The sequence below is a fragment of the Peromyscus leucopus genome, chromosome 8b (genome assembly GCF_004664715.2).
Source record: "Peromyscus leucopus breed LL Stock chromosome 8b, UCI_PerLeu_2.1, whole genome shotgun sequence".
Taxonomy (NCBI): Eukaryota; Metazoa; Chordata; class Mammalia; order Rodentia; family Cricetidae; genus Peromyscus; species Peromyscus leucopus.
The window spans coordinates 26,066,306-26,087,318 of record NC_051086.1 but is presented as its reverse complement, the minus strand read 5'-3'; the positions used below and the strand labels follow the sequence as shown (position 1 = coordinate 26,087,318).

At 51.7% G+C, this 21,013-nt stretch overlaps 1 protein-coding gene across 1 annotated transcript in view; it reads left to right on the top strand.

Moving 5' to 3' along the window:
• The first annotated feature begins 121 nt into the window (after positions 1 to 121).
• LOC114695572 overlaps positions 122 to 21,013 on the top strand; it is a 111,490-nt gene continuing 90,598 nt past the window's right edge. The window contains exons 1-9 of the mRNA XM_037201164.1: positions 122 to 237; positions 5,182 to 5,235; positions 6,749 to 6,909; positions 9,856 to 9,926; positions 13,636 to 13,801; positions 13,879 to 14,010; positions 14,572 to 14,752; positions 15,445 to 15,575; positions 19,152 to 19,255. Of these exons, the coding sequence (XP_037057059.1) occupies positions 165 to 237; positions 5,182 to 5,235; positions 6,749 to 6,909; positions 9,856 to 9,926; positions 13,636 to 13,801; positions 13,879 to 14,010; positions 14,572 to 14,752; positions 15,445 to 15,575; positions 19,152 to 19,255 (1,073 nt within the window). The 5' untranslated portion in view covers positions 122 to 164. The remainder of the gene's footprint in view (positions 238 to 5,181; positions 5,236 to 6,748; positions 6,910 to 9,855; positions 9,927 to 13,635; positions 13,802 to 13,878; positions 14,011 to 14,571; positions 14,753 to 15,444; positions 15,576 to 19,151; positions 19,256 to 21,013) is intronic.

The window sequence follows — 21,013 nt, the reverse complement described above, 5'->3', positions numbered from 1 at the left end:
CTCTTCCCCCAGGGAGCTAATAGTGTCCCCACAGGCTTCTGATTGGCCAGTCTATGCCCCACCACCTCACTCCCTCTCCCCTGGTCTGAAGGGAGCTCAGCCGGCTCCTCTAGGGATTGAGCTGAGGTTCTGGGCTCCCCTGCCCCTGTCCCTGTCCCTGGAGGATGCTGATGCTGGTGCCCATCGGGCTCCTAGCGCTGGTCCTGCTCTGGGCGCAGACAGGAGTGACCACAGGGAGTAAGTACACACACAGCTTTCTGAGTCTGAGTGGCATGGAGAGGGCAGCCACCCTGATCTGCAGGAGTCAGGTTCGCCCCAAATGTCCTTTTGTCTGGGAGAGAGGAGCTAAACTTACAGGCAGATTCCTGTCTCTCCTCTCCCTTTCTTTCCTTCCTGGAGCAGGTAAGGTAGGGTTTACAGAAGCTGCTGGGGGCTGGACCTGAACCCCGAGGGAGGGGCTTGGAGGCTGGTGTGCAGGGGTGTGTAGTTGCTCTCCCCTGCTGGGGTGAAGTTCTGGAGGAGGCTGAGACAGACTTGCTTGTGTTACTTGACTGCTGGGGTACGGAATGGTAGGAGAGTAGGAGACAAGGGACCAAATGGGAGGCAACTTTCCCAATGTAACGTTTTAAAAATATGAACTTTAATAAGTTTTTTAAACTCAAGATGGGCAAAAATAAATATTGAAAAGCATCAAATATCTGTATAGTTCCATCTTTTGAAATCTAATATACATTTTCTATTTGGTGCTTTTTCAACTTTTGGTTTTTGAGACAAGGTATCAGATAGTCCAGGCTGACCTCAAACCCATCCCGTAGTCAGGTTCTGTGGCCTTGAACTCTTTTTTATTGTTGTTGTGTTTGCTTGTTTTGTTTTTTGAAACAGGGTTTCTCTGTGTAGCCCTGGCTGTCCTGGAACTCTCTGTAGACCAGGCTGTCCTGGAACTTACAGAGATCCACCTGTCTCTGTCTACCGAGTGCTGGGATTAAAGGTGTGTGCCACCATACCTGGATTTTCTTTCTTTTTTCTTTTTTTCCCTGGCGGTGTGTGTGTGTGTGTGTGTGTGTGTGTGTGTGTGTGTGTATGTGGGTGTGTGTGGGGTGTGTGTGTGGGGTGTGTGTGTGGGGTGTGTGTGTGGGGTGTGTGGGGGTGTATGTGTATGGGGGTGTGTGTGGTGTGTGTGTGTGTGTGTGTGTGTGTAGTGTGTGTGTGTGGGTGTATGTGTGTGTGGGGTGTGTGTGTGTGGGGGCTTGAACTCTTGATTCTTCTGCCTCAACCTTCCAAGTGCTGGGATTACAGGTGTGCACCACCACACCTTCCTAGTTTTTTCAATTGGGACCCTAAAGTTTCATTGAAAATTTTTTATTTGTCTTTAGATTTAGGGAGGAGGCAGGCACTATTGTTTCCAACGTGCTCCACAATGTTCTAGTACCCAAATTGAATATCAGATTTTTGTTTCAATTAATTAGAAGTTTCTCATACACTAGTGAGGGGTCAAGTGCCCAGGAGCCAGAGATGACTGATCAGTGGGACACAGGATGCTGGCACTCTCCTCTGTCTTCACTGGCGATTCAGTACGTCCTTGCTAAGTGAGTGAAGAGAGGTGGATCCACACAGACCCTGGAAGTGAGAAGCCATTCAGGCCGTAGTGCACACGTGGATTTCAGTCCATTTCAGACCTCTTCTCAGAGGTTAGTGAATGTGAACCAGGCATGCTGGAGCACACCAGTTGAGGCTGGAGGACCACAAGTTCTAGGCCAGCCTGGGCTACATAGCAAGACCTTGTTTCTAAATAAATAAATGGGGTCAGTGAGATAGCTCAGAGGGTCAAGGCGCTTGCCACCAAGCCAGAAGATCTGAGTTTGATCCCAGGACACACACGGCAGATGGAGACTGGTTCTGAGTAGCTGTCCTCTGACCTCTGCACGTGTTGTAGAACCCAATGAAGACTTTGCCTTGTGTGTGCCTTTACTTCTTGATTACTTCTCATGGATTTGTTACCAATGAACTTCATTCTCAGAAACTTTTTTGTGAAGTGACAGTGTGTTTTGCTTTTTAAGTGCTTGAGAGATGGGAAGGGTTCTTGGAACGTGTGCCCCTTCGGGAAGGTCAAGGCGTTCCTGTGCTGACTGCAGTGTAGCTTTGTAGGGAAGCAAATGGAGACAGTTGTCATGGCTCCCAGCAGGAGGCCGGGGCTGTGCGCAGGAGGGGTTGGATGTTTGTGCACAAGTGTGTTAGATGTTGTGCCACTGAAACCACGTCTTTAAAAGGGAGTTGGGGGTGTCCCTACAAACCCGCTCCCCTGGCATCCAACAAAACCAACCCAAAACCAACCAAACAAAAACCAATTGCTGGGTGTGGTGATGGACTCCTGCAATCTCAAAGCTTGGAAGGCTGAAGCAGGAGGACCAGCCTGGGCTACATACTAGGCTGTGTCTCAAAACAGCAAAAACCGAATTCTTATAACATGGTTGTTGATTGGGTGTGGTGACGCACATCTGTGATCCCAGCCCTTGGGAGGTGGAGGCAGGAGGGTCCCTGTGGCTTCCCATGTTAGTTAGACCAGGCAGTTCAGACAGACCCCATCTCAAAAATAACATGGAGAGAATTGAGGAAGAAATCTGATGTTGACCTCTGACCTCCACATGTGTGTGTATACACAGCACACACATGCAAGAAAATACATACATGCACGCATACACACACACACACACACACACACTTCCCCTACTCCCTAAACAATTTCTCAACTCCATATATCCAAGCTACCATTAACAAATACAATCAATACTGAGAAGTATTAAGATTTATTTTCATTCTGTAAAAGCTGGGGTGAATTTTACACACGATTTAACATGGATGGGTCCTAGTTGTCAAAGACTGGAAGCGAGCAGGGAGGAAATCAGTTGGGCTAAATGTCTTTCAGGTGTGGGTTTCCCCCACCGATGTTCTGCTTTGTTGGAAAGAGGGTTCTGGTAAATGAACTGAAATATCAGGGTGGGGCAACCCTTCCAGATAGTCTGTGATGTCGGGGTCTTTGTAAAGGTCTGAGTGATACAGTGAGGATGTGGGGTGTGGCCTGAGGGATCACACCGACTGGAACATGTGATGGCCAACAGTTGAGGTGCTGGGGCTGAGGATGGAAGTGGCATTCTGGAAAAGTCGCTGTGGGAAAGCTGCAGATGTGTCCTGACCACAGGGGACATGGATGGGACCTGGAGGAGGTGGGACTGTGGGGGATAAGAAGGCTTGGGCCTTTCCTGGGGTCTTCAGCAGCTTGAAGGGCGGCTGCAGCTGGCTTGTGCTGTGTCTGATCACACTCAGCATCCTGTGTCATGGCATCGATTGTCTGACACAGACCCTTGGCTTTTCTTGGTTTGTCTGTCTACCCATGCACCCACCTACCCATTCATCCACCTACCCACCCATGTATCCATCCACCTGTCCATCTGTCCTTCAGTCCTTCCTTACTTCCTCTTTTCCATCCACCTACCCACCCATGTATCCATCCACCTGTCCATCTGTCCTTTAGTCCTTCCTTACTTCCTCTTTTCCATCCATCTACCCACCCATGTATCCATCCACCTGTCCATCTGTCCTTCAGTCCTTCCTTACTTCCTCCTTTCCATCCATCTGTCCACCACTTTCATGCGGCCACTGTTTCCTAAATTTAGCGTAACTGTTTAAAGAATTTTAAATGTCATTTATCTTGTGTGTGTGTGTATATGTGTTAGCCTTGCATGCCCTGGGACACAAGTGAAGGTCAGATCACAACTTGCAAGAGTTGGGTTTTTTTCACCGTATCAGTCCTGGGTATCGAACTCAGGCCATAGGGCCTTGGGGGCAAGTATTCTCACTGAGCCATCTCGCTGGCCCCTACTTATCCTTATTTGTAGTAGAGAGGTGACAAGATTGTGGAATGGGCCCAGCTGTGTAGGAACTTGGTTCTTTTGCTAACAAGCCATGAGTTAGCAAAGGTTCCTGAAGTCTCAGCCTCTGTCTATAAATGATGGCGACCTTTGCTGGTTGTCAGGATATATATAATTTGATTGGAGCTCATTCGTTCACTCAACCTTTTCATTCTCTACTGGGTGCTGAATTCTTCTCCAGAAGCTGAAGGCTACAAAGTTAACTGAGTCAGGATAATTAAAACAGATTTTAAGAGTTATGGATAAAGTGCTAAAGTAGAGAAGGACAAGCAAAGACCTTCTCTAGGCAGAAGGGGGTCTGGGGAGAGGCATTTCTTCTGGGATGGAAAGCTTCCTGAAGTTCAGAGAGCAGAAGGAACAGTGTTCAGACAGAATAGCTTGTGCAAAGGCCAGAGCAGCCCCAGGGTGGCTAGAGGGTGAGAGCCAGTGGGCGTGGCCAGAGCAGCCCCAGGGTGGCCAGAGGGTGAGAGCCAGTGGGCGTGGCCAGAGGGGGCAGGTGGAGGCTGGCTTTGTGGTTGAGATTTTATAATGAGAAGGAGACCCCCCCCCACACCCTATATGAGTGTGTGTGTGTGTGTGTGTGTGTGTGTGTGTGAGAGAGAGAGAGAGAGAGAGAGAGAGAGAGAGAGAGAGAGAGAGAGACATGCGTACCAGTACAAGTAGGGGGCAGAAGTCAACCTAGGGTGTCATCATTCATCATCCATCTTGTTTTTTGAGTTAGCTTTTTGCATTTGGCCTGCAGTTCACAAAGAAGGCTACACTGGCTGGCCACAAGCCCGGGACTCTCTTCCCTCTGTCTGGGATTGTTGCAAGTGTGCACCACCGTGCCTGACTTTGTGTGTGGTTCTGGGATCCAGACTCCAGTCTTCACACTTGTGCTTTACTGACTGCACCGTCTCCCTGTGGCTGTGGGCTCTCCTGGTGTTTAGGCAAGAGAAGGTGTAGCTTGGCTGGAGCCACAGCCCTGTGGATGGGTGGGCAGGGGGGGAGAGAGAAGGGTGTAGGGGGAAGGGAACAGAGGAGGAAAGACTAGTGCAGCTGGTGGAGTTGACAGAACTCACGGTGCAGATGCCTCAGAGTAGGGATTACGGCAGAAAAAAAGAAGCAGAGACACACAGGACCTCCAGGCCACCTCCTTGAGCCATCGGGGGCATTGGTACTGGTGTCCGAACTGGGGAAGGGCAGGCTCCCCTGCGCTCCCCCTCCCCAGCAGGTGGGTGGCCTCACCTTGTCCTTGTTCTGATTGTGCTTTCAGAAACTGCAGACTCGCAGACTGGACAGGAGGTGGCCTGCATGGTGGCCTGCGAAGGTGAGTGCGTCTCCCAGGGACACTGAGTCACGCCTCTAACCAGGAGTCTTAGGCCATTGAGGCAGAGCCAGAACAAGGGTGATGTAGAGCATGGCAGAGCTACAAGGTGGGGTGAAGAACAGTCCCATAGGGCCTTTGGCTGTGCTCCCAGAAACCAGTGGGAGGAGAGCCACGCCACCCACACGGTAAGTTTCCAACAGCAAGTCACCCCAGTCCCAAGCCAAGCTGTCCTTCCGCCTTAGAGTTCCCAAGTGGATAACTGACTTTGGCCCTGCGTCCCTTTGTGTTTTGGGGTGGAATAGACTGGAAAACTCTGGGAGCAAATTGGTAAGAAAGAGAGACGCATCCTGGGGACCTGAGGCTATGACAGAGTGACACTGGACAATGAAACGTTCACGTTTCTCCATCAGGTGGGCTTAAAAGATTTCAGTCACCTCACTCTTCCCGATAGCAATTCCCCCTCATCCCCAACAAGACGTCCCGGTCCAGGCTGGCCACCTGGATTGTTACTAAAATGGAGCTAACAGCCCCTTCTTTATATTCATCAAGGTAGTAGAGGAGGAGCCAGGCTGCCAGGGTTGTTCCGTTTGTTTATTTATACTACTTTAAATTGTGTGTGTGTGTGTGTGTGTGTGTGTGTGTGTGTGTGTGTGCGTGTGTGTGTGTGTGTGTGTGCGCATGTGTGCGCGTGTGTGTGTGTGTGTGTGCGCGTGTGTGTGTGTGTGTGTGTGTGTGTGTGTGTGTGTGTGTGTGTGTGTGTTGGGGGTGGTGCATGCATGCTTATGTATAGAGGTCAGAGGACAACTTCAGAGTCAGTTCTTCCCTTCTACCTTTGGGTCCCAAGGATCCAACTCAGGCTTGTTGGCAAGGGCCTTTGCCCTGTAAGCCATCTCATTGGCGGGAGACGCTGAGGCTTGAATGTAGCATTTGCCAAACTGGTTAACCACATAAGTTTGAGTCTCACATCCACTTTCTGTAAAGTGGTGAAGGTAAGGAACACCCTCTTGAGGAGTGGGTGGCAGGGAGAAGGCTCAGTCAGTAAAATGCTTACCGACAAGCGTGAGGATCCAAGTCCAACCGCCAGAATCCACACAAAGCCACCCAGGTATAGTGGTTCACACGTGAAGCCCATTGCCTGGGTCCTGGGGCTTCGAGCAGCCAGCCCAGCTGAGTCAGGGAGCTCCAGGCCTGTGAGGGAACCTGTCTAAAGACAAGATTAGGTGCCTGAGGAACAACAGCTAAGGTGTGCTCTGGCCTCCACACACATGTGCATATACGCACACACATGCACATGTGTGCACATATACCCACACATCCTGAAAGAAGAGAGCCTAGCCAAGGCTAAGCACATTCTGTGAGTGTCTTTGTTTTCTTCTGAGCCCTTCAGGGGGTCTGCTGCTCCCTGGCTTCTCCAAGCCAGGCTAGCCTCTTGGGGTCCACATGGAAAGAGGAGGTGGGAACAATGCTGGGTGGCATTTGCTAAGGTGACATTTTTCCTTCCATCTGGTTCCAGAGACAGCAGAGCCACACCTCCCTGTGGGCACCAGATACACCTACCTATTCTCCAGCAACACCAGCACCAGCCTGAAGGGGGCGCCACTGGAGGCGAGTGGCCTGGGCCTCCAGGGTTTGGCTGTCCTTGAAGTGCTAGGCCCATGCCAGATGACCTTATGGGTGAGTGTCTGCGTAGCTGAGAGGCTGTGATGGTACTAGGGAGTGGACACTATCCCTGAATTTCCACTGTAGACTCAGGAGGTGAGGTTCCCAGGGAGGGTGTATGGAAGGGACACCATTTTGGTTGCAGGTGATACCTCAGTGGCCTAGCAGGGAGAAACAGGTACACGGGATATGGAGACAGCTTGACTGAGGGTCAAGTGTGAAGGTCCAAGGTGCGGGTGAGTCAAACCAAGCCAAATCCTTTGGTCAGAGTTGGACCTGAGTTGGGGATTGACTCAGTCGGTAAAGTGCTTGCTACATCGCCAGCAACCATGACACAAGTCAGGTGTGACTGTGACCTGTAACCGGGCCATGGGGAAGCAGAGACAGGAGACTCACGAGCCAAATTCACAAGCTGCAGATTCAGTGACAGACACAGTCTCAAAAAAAGTGTGTGTGTGTGTGTGTGTGTGTGTGTGTGTGTTAGGAAAACATTCAAAGTTGACCTCTGACTTACACACACACACACACACACACACACACACACACACACACACACACACACACGAACAGGCTGGTGGAAGCATGTCAGACGAACCTCTAGGCCTGCCCTGTTATTCTTTCTGCTGGACGCTGGCCTTGCACTTCCTGGGCCCCAGGCTTCAGATAAGGTGAGTAGTCAGATGCAGTGTGGCCAGCCCTGGCAGAACAGTGAGTTTAGTTCCCTGGGTGGCCAAGGTTTGTTTTCCTTGTACCAAAAGCTCCTGCATCCGTGTAAGGGGAACTGCCCGCTCACTCCTGTGTGCCCTTCTACGATGACTGTCCCGCTTCTTAGACAGACCTTCCCATGCGTGCACCTGACTGGGTTTCCTCTGAGGTCTTGACTGGACTTGTGCAGCATTCCTGAGCTGGCTGGTACACTTGCTGATGAGAGTGTCTCAAAAACTGTCCTGGATGTGTTCATGAGGACCACAGGATGGTGTTTTGTGATGGTTCTAAGTCAACCCCAAGTTCATTGTGGTGCTGTTGTTTTGTTTGTGTCTGAGATGGGGTGTCTCTATATCGGGATGTGTAGGAGCATCACATCCTGAGAGATCCCTGGGCCCCTGCAGCCTGTGGCGCACCATCCCAACGCCCTACTGCTCCTTGATGACCTACCAGAAGGGCTCCTTTGGCTCTCTCTTGCAGGCCTGTCCAACATGTGCCCACGGGTAGCTGTGAATGTGGCCCAACATAAAACTGCAAACTTACTTCAAACATTCTGAGATTGTTTTTGCATTTTTTTTGTGTGTGTATAACTTGACTCTGCTGTTTAAAAGTCTGAACTTCGTAAATAACAAATAACAAAATGTTGGACACATCTATAAGTTTAATGGTATTATGCATGCTTTTATATTTTATGTCTAGTTATTTTACTGTGGTAAAATATACACAATATGAAATCGTCTATATTAATGAGTTCCGTGGCACTGATTACTTTTACACTGTCCATTTCTAGAATGTTCTCAGACCCTTAAACAAGAACATCAGTCCTAGCTCCCTGAATCCTCCCTGGCCCCACCCATCTTCTCCTGAGTCTAGGATTTTCCTACTTCTGGTGCTCTATTTAAGTATAATCTGGTTGGCAAATCCTTTCCTGGCTTCTTTCAGTGATTATGATGTGTTCAAAGCGTACCTGTATTCTAAGATGTACCAGAACTTCATTCCATTAGACAATGTCTCCTGGGGATCTTGTAAAATGTCTCAGTTGGTAAAACACTTGCTGCACAAACTTGAGGACCTGAGTTCAAATTCCCAGCACTGCAGGGGAAATCTGGGCTGGGCTCACCCCCGTGATTCTAGCCCTGCAAATGTGGAGAACAGAGGATTCTTCAGGGCTCTCCAATAGCTTGTCTTGCCCATTTGGTTAAGTCCCAGATTCAGTGAGATATTTTGTCTCAAAAAATAAGGTGGGAAAGATAGAAGAAAACACCTGATGTCAACCTCTGGCCCAGACACACACGTGAACACTCCCCTCCCCCATACATACACACACCTCTTCTGGGATTAAAGGTGTGTGGCACACCTGAAGAATAAATACTTTTTAAAAATTCCTTTTGATTTTCTCCCAGTGTTGGGGGTAGAGCTCACGACCGTGCATTCTAGGCAGTCAACCACTGAGCTACATCCCCAGCCCAACTTTTAAAATTACTTCTCCCTGCTCCCCCAGGTACTATGTAGCCTAGGCTGGCCTGGAATTCAAATGTGGCCCAGGGTGGCCCTCGAACCCACATCTTCCTGCCTTAGTCATCCCCTGCCCCACCCACCCCAGGGCTAGCTTCCCAGCTTTACATGGGTGCTGGGATCTCAGGGGACACCTGATTCTCAAAAGTCAATTTTTTGTTGGAATGAACACCCCCCCCCCCGGCGATGCCTGGCCACCCAGTGGCACACCCTCCTGTGATGCCCAGCCACCCAGTGGCACACCACCATGTTTGTCTTTGGTGAATGCTTGTGTATATTTAGAACTGGTTATTTTCTGGGTTCATCATTAGCCCTCTGCAGTAGCAGTTGACACTGTTGGTCACTTAAACTCGGGTCCTCGGCAGAATCTTTGTGAATTGTTCTCTGTGTGGCACACATGTGAAGGTAGGGGCCAGTTCTCCCCTTCTATGTTGTGGGTCCCAGGGACCAAACTCAGGTCGTCAGGGTTGGCTGGAACACCATTTCCTTCAACCTCTCGGTCCCTGCTTACCTTAGGTTGTAAGTCCTCTTCCAGGAATCCTTCTGCCAGACTTAAGATCTTTCGGGGTAAAATGAGAACAAACGTAGAACAGGGAGCATCTGGCTGTTTCTATTACTTACGACTTGAGTCTCTGGGTCTCCAGCACCAGGATCCAGAACCTTCTCTCTGGGGAAGGAACCTTGGCCTCTAACCTCAGGGAGCGTCGAGAGGTCATCAACTCACAGTGTTTTGTGCTTCAGTTTCAAGACTTCCAGGTGACGTCTGTTCTGGGGCCCCAGGTGAAGGTTCTGAAGGAATCAGAGAGTTGGAGGTAAGACCCTGGCCTGGGAGTTCGTGTATGAGCCCATAACCTCTTCTCAGGACTAACGGGCTTTGGAGACACTAAGCAAGCCAGAAAACCCAAGAAAGGGGACCTCATGCTGAAGAGATGTCACTTTGGAGTGATGGTCAAATAAGGGTTTATCTTTTTTATCAGGTTTTGTTTGAAAACAGGGTTTTGTTGTAGCCCAGGTTGGCCCCAAATTTGTTACATGGCTATGGTTGGCCTTGAACTCCTGACGGTCCCACCTCTGCCTCCTGAGTGCTGGGATCAGAGCTGTGCACCACCACACTGGGCTATGCTCATGTTTAGACTCTGTCAAGAGATGGGGCTAGACCGCCAATGACACAGCAAGCGTTTTCATGATGCAGGGCCCTCAAGTGACTCCAGATAACACCATCAGATGGCTTCTTTTCTGATGGAGGGACTCCTTACTGCTGCCTGCCTCGTGTGCAGTAGGTAGAGAGTTCACGTCTGCTAGTAATCCAATGGGCACAGCCCCTGTGTACGGTTTGGATGGTTCTGATCTCTGTCCCCCGAGGCCAGCTGGTCTCCCTTCCCCCATTGTCTGAGGAGGTAAAAGGCAATGTCCTGCCTGCCCCAAGCTAAGCTGCCCTTTTGTGACCCAGCCGAGCTGGATCTCCGCCTTGTGCTGCTTTCCCAGGGCTCCCTGACGCGGGCTGAAAGCTGCAAGGGCAGCCAGCCTGAAGACGGCCCGTCTGACAGATTCCTCTTCCTTTTTATTGCAAATTCATTTGTTAAAAAAATAAAGCCTTTGTCCAGGAGTACAGGGACAGGGGCTGAGAGATACTGGCCAGGGGCAGATGGGTGCCCTGAAAGGCTTAGGCTGTCTCCTCTAAGGGGCTATTGTCCCACACTCCTCATCAGAAATGCTAAGTCAGGGGCCCTGGGGGTTGTCACTTTCCTGGGACCAGACTGACACTTGTATTCTGAGAGAGGCAGCACCATTAGCATTTCTGAAAGCCCAGGGTCTGAGATCCCAGGCGCTGCCTTAGGACCCCCACCCCTGACACCAACCGGAGAAGAGGACAAGGGCCTCCCTGGGAGGTGGAAATGTGGACAATTTTGTTTGCTCAACGGCCTGCATTACTTACTGACTTGAGGGCTTGGAGTGTGGTCATTTCCCTTCGTCCTGGACCATCTTGGTCTCTTGTATCCACACGGGGATGCAGGCCTCGGCATCCCTGCCCTCCTCTCCCCACTTCCTTCCAGGGACCAGCCACCCTACAGGCGAGAGCAGGGCCCAGAGGCACGGGCTCAGTCCCGCTCCCGGGGCCTCCCTGGCTGCTGTGTGCAGCTGCATTCCTTCTTGCCTAGGCTGAATGATTGTTCGAGGGTAAAAGCCAGAGCTCCGGCAGCCCACACAAGCTGGGCTTGGCCACTCGTCCTGATACACCAATTTGAGAACTGAGTAATTGTGGAAAGCAGAGAGGCAGCCTGATCAATGCAGCATGCTGGGAAGAACAGATGCAGGGGCCAGAGGACCCACATCCATCTTTTGGGTATTGACATGAGCTTTAGAGGAAGAATTGGGATACAGAAGAGGTCTGTGTGACCAAGCTGTCCCAGGCAAGGTGTGGCCTCATCTCACTTCCGGTTCTGTGAGGTGGTCTGAAGAAGTCTTCACCGCGGTCAGCGCTTGAGGGGAATGCTTGGTCCCTACAAGACGACCATCCCTGCTCTGTCATGGCTAGTTGCCCTCTGCTGGGAGTGATGTGTCCTACTTGACAAGCTTATTGTTTTGTTCTTCTTGGAATCCAAGGTGAGCACAGGCTTGGCGCTGACCTACTGCTGTGCCTCCATCCCTGACAGGGACGACATGGGTTGTACAGCGTAGCATGCTCTTCCAGTCTGTGCCCTGTAGCTATGATCAGCACTGTGACCGTAGCCACTGGGGGAAGGAAAGATGGCACTCCTCAGGTCCATCACTGAGGGAAGTCAGAGCAGAAGCTATGGAGGAACACTGCTTACTGGCTCACTGGGTAGCTCCCTGTAAGGCGCTGTATAAGGTTCAGGCCCATCTGACTGGGATTGCTGCCACCTACGGTGGGCTGGGCCCTCCCGTATCAATCCTCAGTCAAGACAGTCTTCCAGGCCAGTCTGATCTGGGCAATCACTCAATTGCTCCCACTTCTAAGTTGTGTCAACTTGACAGCAGAAACTTACCAGTGCACGTGCTGCCTGGTAGAGCTAAGCAGGTGGTCCACGGTGAAGGAAACCGATAGGACAATCGTGCTTTGATACCACGCCTAGTTTCCTTTGGGCGCAAGTCTGGAGTCAACACTGATTTTCCAAGGCCTGTTTCACAGTGACAGAATCTCAAGGCAATTCCCATAGTTCTGAGGCCCCTGACCTTGGAACCAGCTGTCTGGGTCAGGATCTTAGCCTCCACTCTGGCTCCATGCTGTTTTGTCTGTACTGAAGTGTGTGTTTGGGGGTGAGTGACCCCCTGTGTATGACAGGAGACTTTGTCTCTGCTCTAGCCAACTTTATAGCTGAAATAATGTATGTAGGCAGATAACAGAAAAAACAGCCTATGCATTCAGAAGCCACATGAACCCCAGGGCACTGAAGTCTGGGAACAGGAGAGGGTTAGAGTTTGTAGGTTTTCAGGAAATGCAAATGGCCTGCAGAAGAAGATGGGGACCAGGTAGTACAAGCCTGTCATCCTTGCTACCAGAGATGCTGAGGCAGGAAGGTTGCTAGTTCAAGGTGAGCCTGTGCTATGTAGTAAAACTCTGTCTTTAAAAAAAGAAAGCTGGAGAGATGGTTCATTGGTTAAGAGCATTTGTTGCTCTTCCAGAGAACCCAGGTTCAGTTCCTAGCAAACACAAGTGGCTTACAACTGCCCTTGATTCCAGTTGCAGGAGATCTGAAGTCCTCTTGTGGCCTCTGTGGGCACCAAGCGCATACACAGGGCACATACATGCAGGCAGGCGAAACGCTCATACACATCCAAGTAAAAAGTAAATCTCTATAAAAAATAAAAATAAACAAGGAAGAAGGGAGGGAGAGGGTGCTGTTGTGGCTCAGTGGCAGGGCGCTTGCCCAGCAGGAGCGGCCTGGGCTCAGTCCTCAGCAAATCCACCCTGCTCCCCAGCCACAGTGACGTGGGTAGGGAGCAGCTGGTGGAGTGTTTGCCTAGCATGCGTCAAGTTCAGTCCCCAGCACTGATAAGGCAGGTGTAGTGACACTTGGAAGTAGAGTCTGGAAGATTAGGAGTTCCAGGTCATTCTTGGCCACAGAGCAAGTTCAAGACCAGCTTGGTGTATGAAGCTCTGTCTAAACAAACAAACAAAAAAGAAAGAAAATAAAGGAGATTGGGGAGATACGGTTTAGGACAAAGTCTGTCTTTCTGCTGTTCTCTGGTAGGTGATGCTGTAGTGGGGACTGGTAATAATCGGGCTCCTAGACACCCCGTGGGCTCAGGGAAAGCTTGTCTGACATGAGCGGGTTTCTATGCTGGTCTGGGTGCCCTTGGGGTGTTGGTTGGGGCAACAGATTCTGAATTCAGTGGGAAGTTTCAGAGCTCAGACCGCTCTCGAGAAGCCCTCGCTGACAAGCCCAGGAGTCACCCTGGAGCAGAGAGATGTGGGAAGCAGTACCCAGGTGTTCCCTAGGGGGAAATCTGCAGGACAGAGTCACTGTGGCCCATGTGACCCCATCCCTCCTTCCACAGTGCTGCTCTGGGTCGCAATCCTCTTGGCTTCATCTTCAGTGCCGGGCAAGTGGTCCACTTGTGTCCCCACCACTCTGAGCCACGCTGGGCCTTGAACGTGAAGCGATCAGTTCTGAGCCTTGTGCAGAGCTGTCCGGGGGTCCACGAGTCTAAGACCTTTGAGGAGGTGAGGCCAGAGCCAGAAGGGAAGGGCCGTGGAATGGAGGTGATGCAGGGGGCTGACTGCTCTATTGGACATCCCAGGAAGACATCCTGGGCCGGTGTCCCACCACATACCAGAGCCAAGGGGATCAGCTGCTCAAGACGAAGGACTTGGCTCTGTGCTCCCTGCACAGAGTCCACTCCTCCCTGTACAGTCAGCCCCTGCCTGGGATGGTGAGTCAGCCCCACAGTCCTTCCCTCTGTCCCTCCTCCCTTCCCTTCTCTCCCTCCTCTCCTCCTCTCCCCCTTCTTCAATCACCTCTGCCTCCCAAGTGCTGGGACTAAAGGCTTGTGACTCAGTGCCTGCCTCCCCCTCCTCCCTCCTCCCCTCACCCAGTCATATCCTCTCCCCTCCCCCTCTCCACACCTTTCTGTGATGATGGACATGTGCTCTGGACAATGACCGCCTGAATAAGGAAGAAGGGGTTGTGTTCACACTAACCTTTATTCCAGAGAGCCCTGGCCCCTTGGGGGCCGAGAGGCCAGGAGCCTTGTCCACCCTGCACCCACCACTCCTAGCACTTCGGATGCCACATCTTTCCTGTCCCTGAGCTCCTGTGTGCTGGGCTTTCCCATTCTAACCTCCCGCCTGCCCGCCCGCCTCTGCCGGGTCTCCTATGTCACAGCGAGGGTGGGGTCTCGAAGCTCCACTGTGGCCCTTCGCCCTTCAGATTACTGCAGTTCCTGCCTGGGTGCCCAGGACATGGTCTGAGTATGTGTCTTGCCCTGGTCCAGTCCAGTCTAGCTTCCAGCTTCAACTGCCGGCAGAGCTTCCAGGCCGGTGTACTGCGCGAGGCTGCCTGTGAGGAGCGGTACGTGGCCGGACCCCTGTTCCAGAAGGCCAGCGCTGTGCACACACTGGTGTTCTCCTCCCTCACACTGCTGCGCGTGGTAGCCCAGGACCCAGCCACCACAGGTGACTCCACCCTTTCCAGACGGCTGTCACCCTGGCCACGGTGGGAAGGGGGATGTGAAGACCGGCGGAGTGCCCACATGGGCCTTCCCTGCCTGTATACCCCTGAGCTGCCCCAGAGTGGCCACTGTCAAGAGCTAGCCTCTTCCAGAAGTTAACACTTCACACAGAGAGGGGCATCATGGACAAAAACACATACAGACAAGGTAGCTTTGTTTTGTTTTTGGAAAGAGTCTCATGTAGTCTTGCTATGGAGCTGAAGATGACTTTGAACTTTTGTTCTGATGCTTTTCCCTCCTAAGTGCTGGGATTACAGATGTGTGCCACCATGTCTAGTTTATTCTGTGTCAGGGTATTGAACGCAGGACTTGGTGCATACTAGGCAAGCAGTTCCCAAACTGAGCCACATCCCCAGGCCTCTCAGAGAACTCACTTTTGCTGAGCATTGTTGGGAACAGAACCCAGTGTCCTCCATCTGACAGATGGGTGCCTAGGTTACTTCCTGTCTTTGCTGTTAACGTTGCACGTCCCCGACCTGCTGACCTGCCCATGCCCTGGGAACAGACACCTAGGTCTTTGCTATGACTTCATACTTGCCGCTCTAACCTCTTGCCCGGAGCATGCGGAAGGACTCATTTGCAGAATCTGAGGGACAGCTCTAGGGCCCTCTGACTCTAACAGCCTTGCCATCTCAGATACAGACTACAGAGATGTGAGTCCCAGCAGCCTGCAGTACGAATGGGAGGAGACGCCGTCCCCAGCCACAGTGGCCACGGCAGCTGCATTAGTGAGGAAGCTGTGTGTGGCTCAGCCTACCAGCTTTGAGGTAAGTTTTTTCCAGCCCCAGGCCAGACTCTGCCCTGAGCCTGAGTACCTCTCCTGTATTCTCCCCTTCTTGCCCAGCTTCACCAACACACCCAAGCATTTGCTCTGTGCTTAGACCAGAAGCTCAGGACCTCATCCACGCTACCTACTTCCACCTTCAGGGAAATTCTTATCTGTGCCCATTTTGCAGGTGGGGAAACTGGGTTTGCAGAACTTAGGGACTATACTCCAAGCTGCCTAGCCAGGAAGTAGCAGAGCTGGGCATTTCACCCAGGCAGTCTGTTCCCACAGCAAGGCTTCTCACCCTGCGCATTATTTGCTGTGGGGGAAGGGTGCCCTGTTCATTGTGGTGTACAGAAGAAGCACTCCTGGTCTCCACCAGCTGGATGCCAACATCTTCCCTGCCTGTCGTCATGACAACCAGATTGCTGTCTCTTGGGCGCACAGTTGTCCAAGCTGAGAACTACTACGCTTTTCTCATCATCTCACTGCCCAGCTCCAGGATGGGAACTGTGGGAAGCCATGGGACAGACCTGCTTCTCCTCTCCAGCCCCAGGGCACTTCTGAACCCCAGACTGTCCATTTCTCTTGGTCCCATGACTCAGGGCAAGGTGCTCTATGGGGCCTGGGTCTCCCTGAGGCAGCAAGCCGTGCCTGTATCAGAGGGTCCCCATCTTCCCTAGGAGGTCCCTTGGACCAAAAGATAAATTGTTAGGCCTTCAGGGACACACTAGCCCACATCCACCAGATCCCCAGCTCCCCCCCACCCCCCACCCCCTGGGGAGGACCAAGCCCGGCCTGGGTTGCCAGGAGACCACAGTGTCTCACCTCCTTCCTAAGGCCAGTGGCCCCAGACAAGGTTTGTTTTCAGTCCTGAAACAAAGCCAGGACTTGGTGCCCCATAGAGAGCAAACTCCCAGCGTGGCCCTCTCTGGGGGGGCGGGTGTTGGTGATGTGGGGGGCAACGGTGGGAACGGGCTAGCCAAAGCTTTCACCCGGGAGCCAGGGGAGGGGAATGTGCCTGCCGGGGTGACTGAGAGAGGAGCAGGGTGCACGTGTTCTGAAAGAAAACTCAAGCTGTGCACATTTATTAAATGCTGGCTGTAGAGCCAAGTGGGTTTTTTGTTTGTTTGTTTGTTTTTCTTTTCTTTCTCCTTTTTGGTGGGGCTAGGAACAGAACCCAGGATCTCACATATGCTAGGTAAGCACTCCAACACAGATTTACATCTCAGCCAAATGCCCCAGAGACTGAGTTACATAGTATGGGCTTATTTATATGTTAGTGGTGGCTGTGAATAGTTAGGTGTCCCTAAGTCCTGCAGCCAGCCGTCAGAGAGGGAGAAGCAGGCCCAGGATTCCGAGGTCTCCAGATGGCATGGTGGGGTGACAGAGAGGCCTCTTGGTTGCTGGAGTTGGGGTCAGCTTCAGGGGCGGCAGTCAATCTGCTGCCCGGGTGATGAGAAGGTCCATCCCAGGAAGGCTCCCTGCATTCTGGGGGGGACACGTTGGCCTCAAGGAGGCTGCTTTACACTCTGCAACTTTCTTTTTCTGTGTTTTTGAGACAGGGCCTCGTTCTGTAGCCCAGGATGTCTGGAGCTTGTGATGACCCCCGTTTGTGCTTCCCTACGAACTACAGCATGTGCCACCATGCTGGGTACATCCTGTGTTGTTCTGAGACCAAGCTGGTCTCAGCCATGCACAGGGGGTGGCATGTCCCTGCCTTGGGCAGGCTCGGTCCTGAACAGGCAGCAGGAGTAGGCCTAGTGCGGCTCCTCTGGGCTTAGGGTGCGGCAGTGACCTGGGACTAAAGGGAGGCGGAGATGGGAGGCGCGAAGTCAGTTCCCCAAACCAAGCAGCCCAGGCATCAGGCTGTGCTTCGAAGGCAGCCCTCCGTCTGGTGGAGTGTCTGGACGCTCCCTGACTGGCCCTCCGGGGAGGACTGGAAACTCTGACCTTTCTTTCTTTCCTGCCATCCCTGCTGACGGTCACTTTCCGACAGGAAAGGCTCAAGGGCTGCAGACACAGCAGGTAGATGGCTTGTCTTGTATGCACAAGGCCCGTGTTCCATCCTCAGCACCACAGAAGAGAAAACCAAAGTCCAAAAACCACAGCAGGCAACAAAAACCAGTGTGCCGGGAAGGTGGCGCGGAGCTGCTCCTGAGAGGCTGAGGGTTGCTTGAGGCCAGCCAGGGCTAAAGAGTGAGGCTGAATCCAAGCAAACAAAGAAAGTAACAGCAGTAACATGATGGCACAGGCCTTCCATTCTAATGCAGAGGCAGTTGGATCTCTGAATTCAAGGTCAGCCTTGTCTATCTGTATTGGAATTCCAGGCCAGATGATGCTACATAGTGAGACCTTGTCTCAAAAAAACTAAAAACAAACAAATAATATAATAACATCTACAAATTGGAGATTATTCCTTAGTAAATATTCAAACTCTTTTTTTTTTTTTTTTTTTTTTTTTGTGACCATCGCTGGATCGCAGCTGCGATTGGTGACTTCCGACTGCAGCAGGAACCACAAATGACATTTCAATGCCCCTTCTCACATTTGGAGGAAGATCATGTCTTCCCCTCTTTCCGCAGGGTGGAGACAGAAGTATAATGATTGATCTATGCCCATTCGAAAGGATGACAAAGTTCAGGTTGTCTGAGGACACCCCAAAGGCTAGCAGATTAGCAAAGTGGTCCAGGTGTACAGAAGGAAATACGTCATTCACATTAAATGAGAACAGAGAGAAAAGGATAATGACGGAACTGTCCGTGTGGGCATCCCCCCCAGCAATGGGGTTATCACCAGGCTAAAGCTGGATAAAGTCTGGAAAACAATCCTGGAAAGGAGATGGGCAAATACAGGGTGGAAGATTGAATCTCACACACAACTTTCATTCAGAACTGCTTAGGTCAAAAAGAAAAAAAGTCCAAACTAAGATTCACCAGGGAGCTAAGGATGTAAATACGTCTTTCCTGGCTTGCACGGAACTCCAGCGCTAGGTAGATGGGGCATGGTGGTGGGCGCCTGCTGTCCCAGCACTCAGGAGACAGAGTCAGGACTATTGAGGTCATCCTCGGCTACTTAAGACTTGGTCTCAAAAAACCCCAAACAAACCAAACCAAAACAACCACCACAAAAACAAGGACCGCAAACGCTCAGTGCTGACCAGCAAGCCTGGGACCTGCATACAATCCGTGGAGCCCGGGTGAAGTAGGAGAGAACCAGCTCCACCCAGCTGCTCTCTGACCTCCACGGGTGCACTGTGTCCCGTGTGCAGATTCCACGGCACAATTTTCTTTCTGTTCTGACACTGAGTCTGTGGGCCAGGCTGGCCTTAACCTCATGGCAGTCTTCCCTCCTCAGCCTCCCGAGTCTGGGATGGCTGTGTGCACTGTCTTCCACCATCACATCCTAGTGTGGGATGCGGATCTGATTTGTTGATGGAGTACATGCAGCCACTGTGTGTTTTCCGGACGGGAAGCTGGATGTGTGGCCTCACCATCCAGCTGTCTCTGCCTGGAGCAGAGGATGGGCCAGGTGACCATGGGGTTCCCTTTGACATCCCGCCCCCTCTGCACCCCAGGCCACAGAGACATTCCTGATGCTGGTGTCTGAGCTCCAAGGCCTTTCTGTGGATGAGCTGATTGCAGTCTGGCGCCATTCATCTTTTAAATGCCATGATGATCGGTAAGGGCGTCACTCTGGGTGTAGGCTGAACCACAGGCAGGCTGCCTTTGGGGATTCCTTGGTGGGGTGGGTGGCCCTGGTGCTCTCTGGGGTCCTCAGATAGGGTGTGACTCCAGCCTGCCTGTGTGGGGTCTGGAAATTCCCCCAAGACTCGAGCTTTTGTGGGGCTGAGATTGAAGGCTGCGGCTGGCAGATGAAGATGGAGTTGTTCCCCTGGTACAGCGTCTGTACGAACTCAGGGATTAGCAAGGGAAGCCCCTTGGGTCTCCTCTTGTGGAGGCTTCCCAGGTGTCCAGTATGGGTGCTGCAGGCTGGAATCCCACCTCAACCTCATTCCCACCCTCAGAGCTGGGGTCAGCAAAGGGTGTCGGGGACCCAGGGGTCTCTCTGAGGACCTCACTCCAGGGACTCCAGGCTGGGTCACCTCAGGGAAGCTCCCCGCCCTTCATAAAATGACCACATAACATGAGAAGGAGCACATGACTTTTATGGCCGCTGTTGATACCGATTCACTGAGCCCTCAAAGTACCCCATGGCAAGTGCTGATGTATTTCTATTCTTTGGATTTGTAAATTGAGGCACAGAACATTTAGGACACTTGCCTGAAGTCACACAGCAGAGGAGGGCTATTTGTTTTACTGTTTTGGCCTGAAACTCACAGCAATCCTCCTGTCTCGTTCTCCTAAATGCTGAGATTACAGGCCTATGCCACCATGCCAGCCTTAGGATGGAAACTTGAACCTAGGCACCTGTACTTCTTCCCATCACTATCCTCATGGACATTGTTCATATGTCTACCTGAATCTCTGGGTCCAGATGGTGGGGAGGCCTTTCTCAGGTATATATGTTTCAAGAGAGCAGATGCTCTCTTGAGTATTTGTTGCCTTTGCCCCTACCCCAGGCTAGCCCCACAGATGAACAAGGAAAATGGTTTGGAGGATGGCCCTCAGCCCACAGCATGTCTCCCTGGGAAATTATTGCAGCCCTGGAGCAAGTCTTTGTCACCATATTCCCATCTCCCAGTTGAGCAAGCTGAGACTCACCCACAGAGTGGATGGTGTGGAGAATGTTGGGGACACTGCTGTCTCCACCTGTGCACCCTACAGTCTCCTGCAGCTCCGAGCCCATGGGTGATGGCTATGACCTGAGAAGCCCTCCATCCAGTCATTGTTCCCACTCCAGACACTGCCACCCCCATACAAGAGTACACCTCAACATCTTTCTGGAGACTTCTAACCTTTTTTCAGTCTTAATACAAGTAGATAAGGAAAATAAATCCTTTGCTTATAATAAATAAATCAACCCCTTATCCAGGCTTATAATCTCAGCTACACAGGAAGCTGAGGCAGGAGGATCATGAATCCAAGGCTGGCCTGGGTACAGAGTGAGTTCAAGGCCAGCCTAAACAATTTAGTGAGATTCTGTCTCAAAAGGAAAAATCAAAACAATGCAGGGCAGTAGCCCAGGAGAGCACTTATCTAGTGTGTGAGGCCCTGGGCTCCGTTCCCAGCTCTATGAAATAAGAGAATAAAATCAGTCAAGCCACCCATTGCTTGGTGTTGGGCTGAAAGCATTAGATGCTTAAATTGGAAAGCACTGGCCACCCAGGGCCTCATCATCCCTTTGGTGGGTCCTGGCAGAGGCTGAACAAGGCTTTACATTTGCCAGCTGGGCATAGCAAAAAGAACACAGGCCCAGCATGGCTCCTTCCTCAGAGAGTCTGGGTCTGTCCCTCCCTTGTCCCCAGCCTTGGCTTGT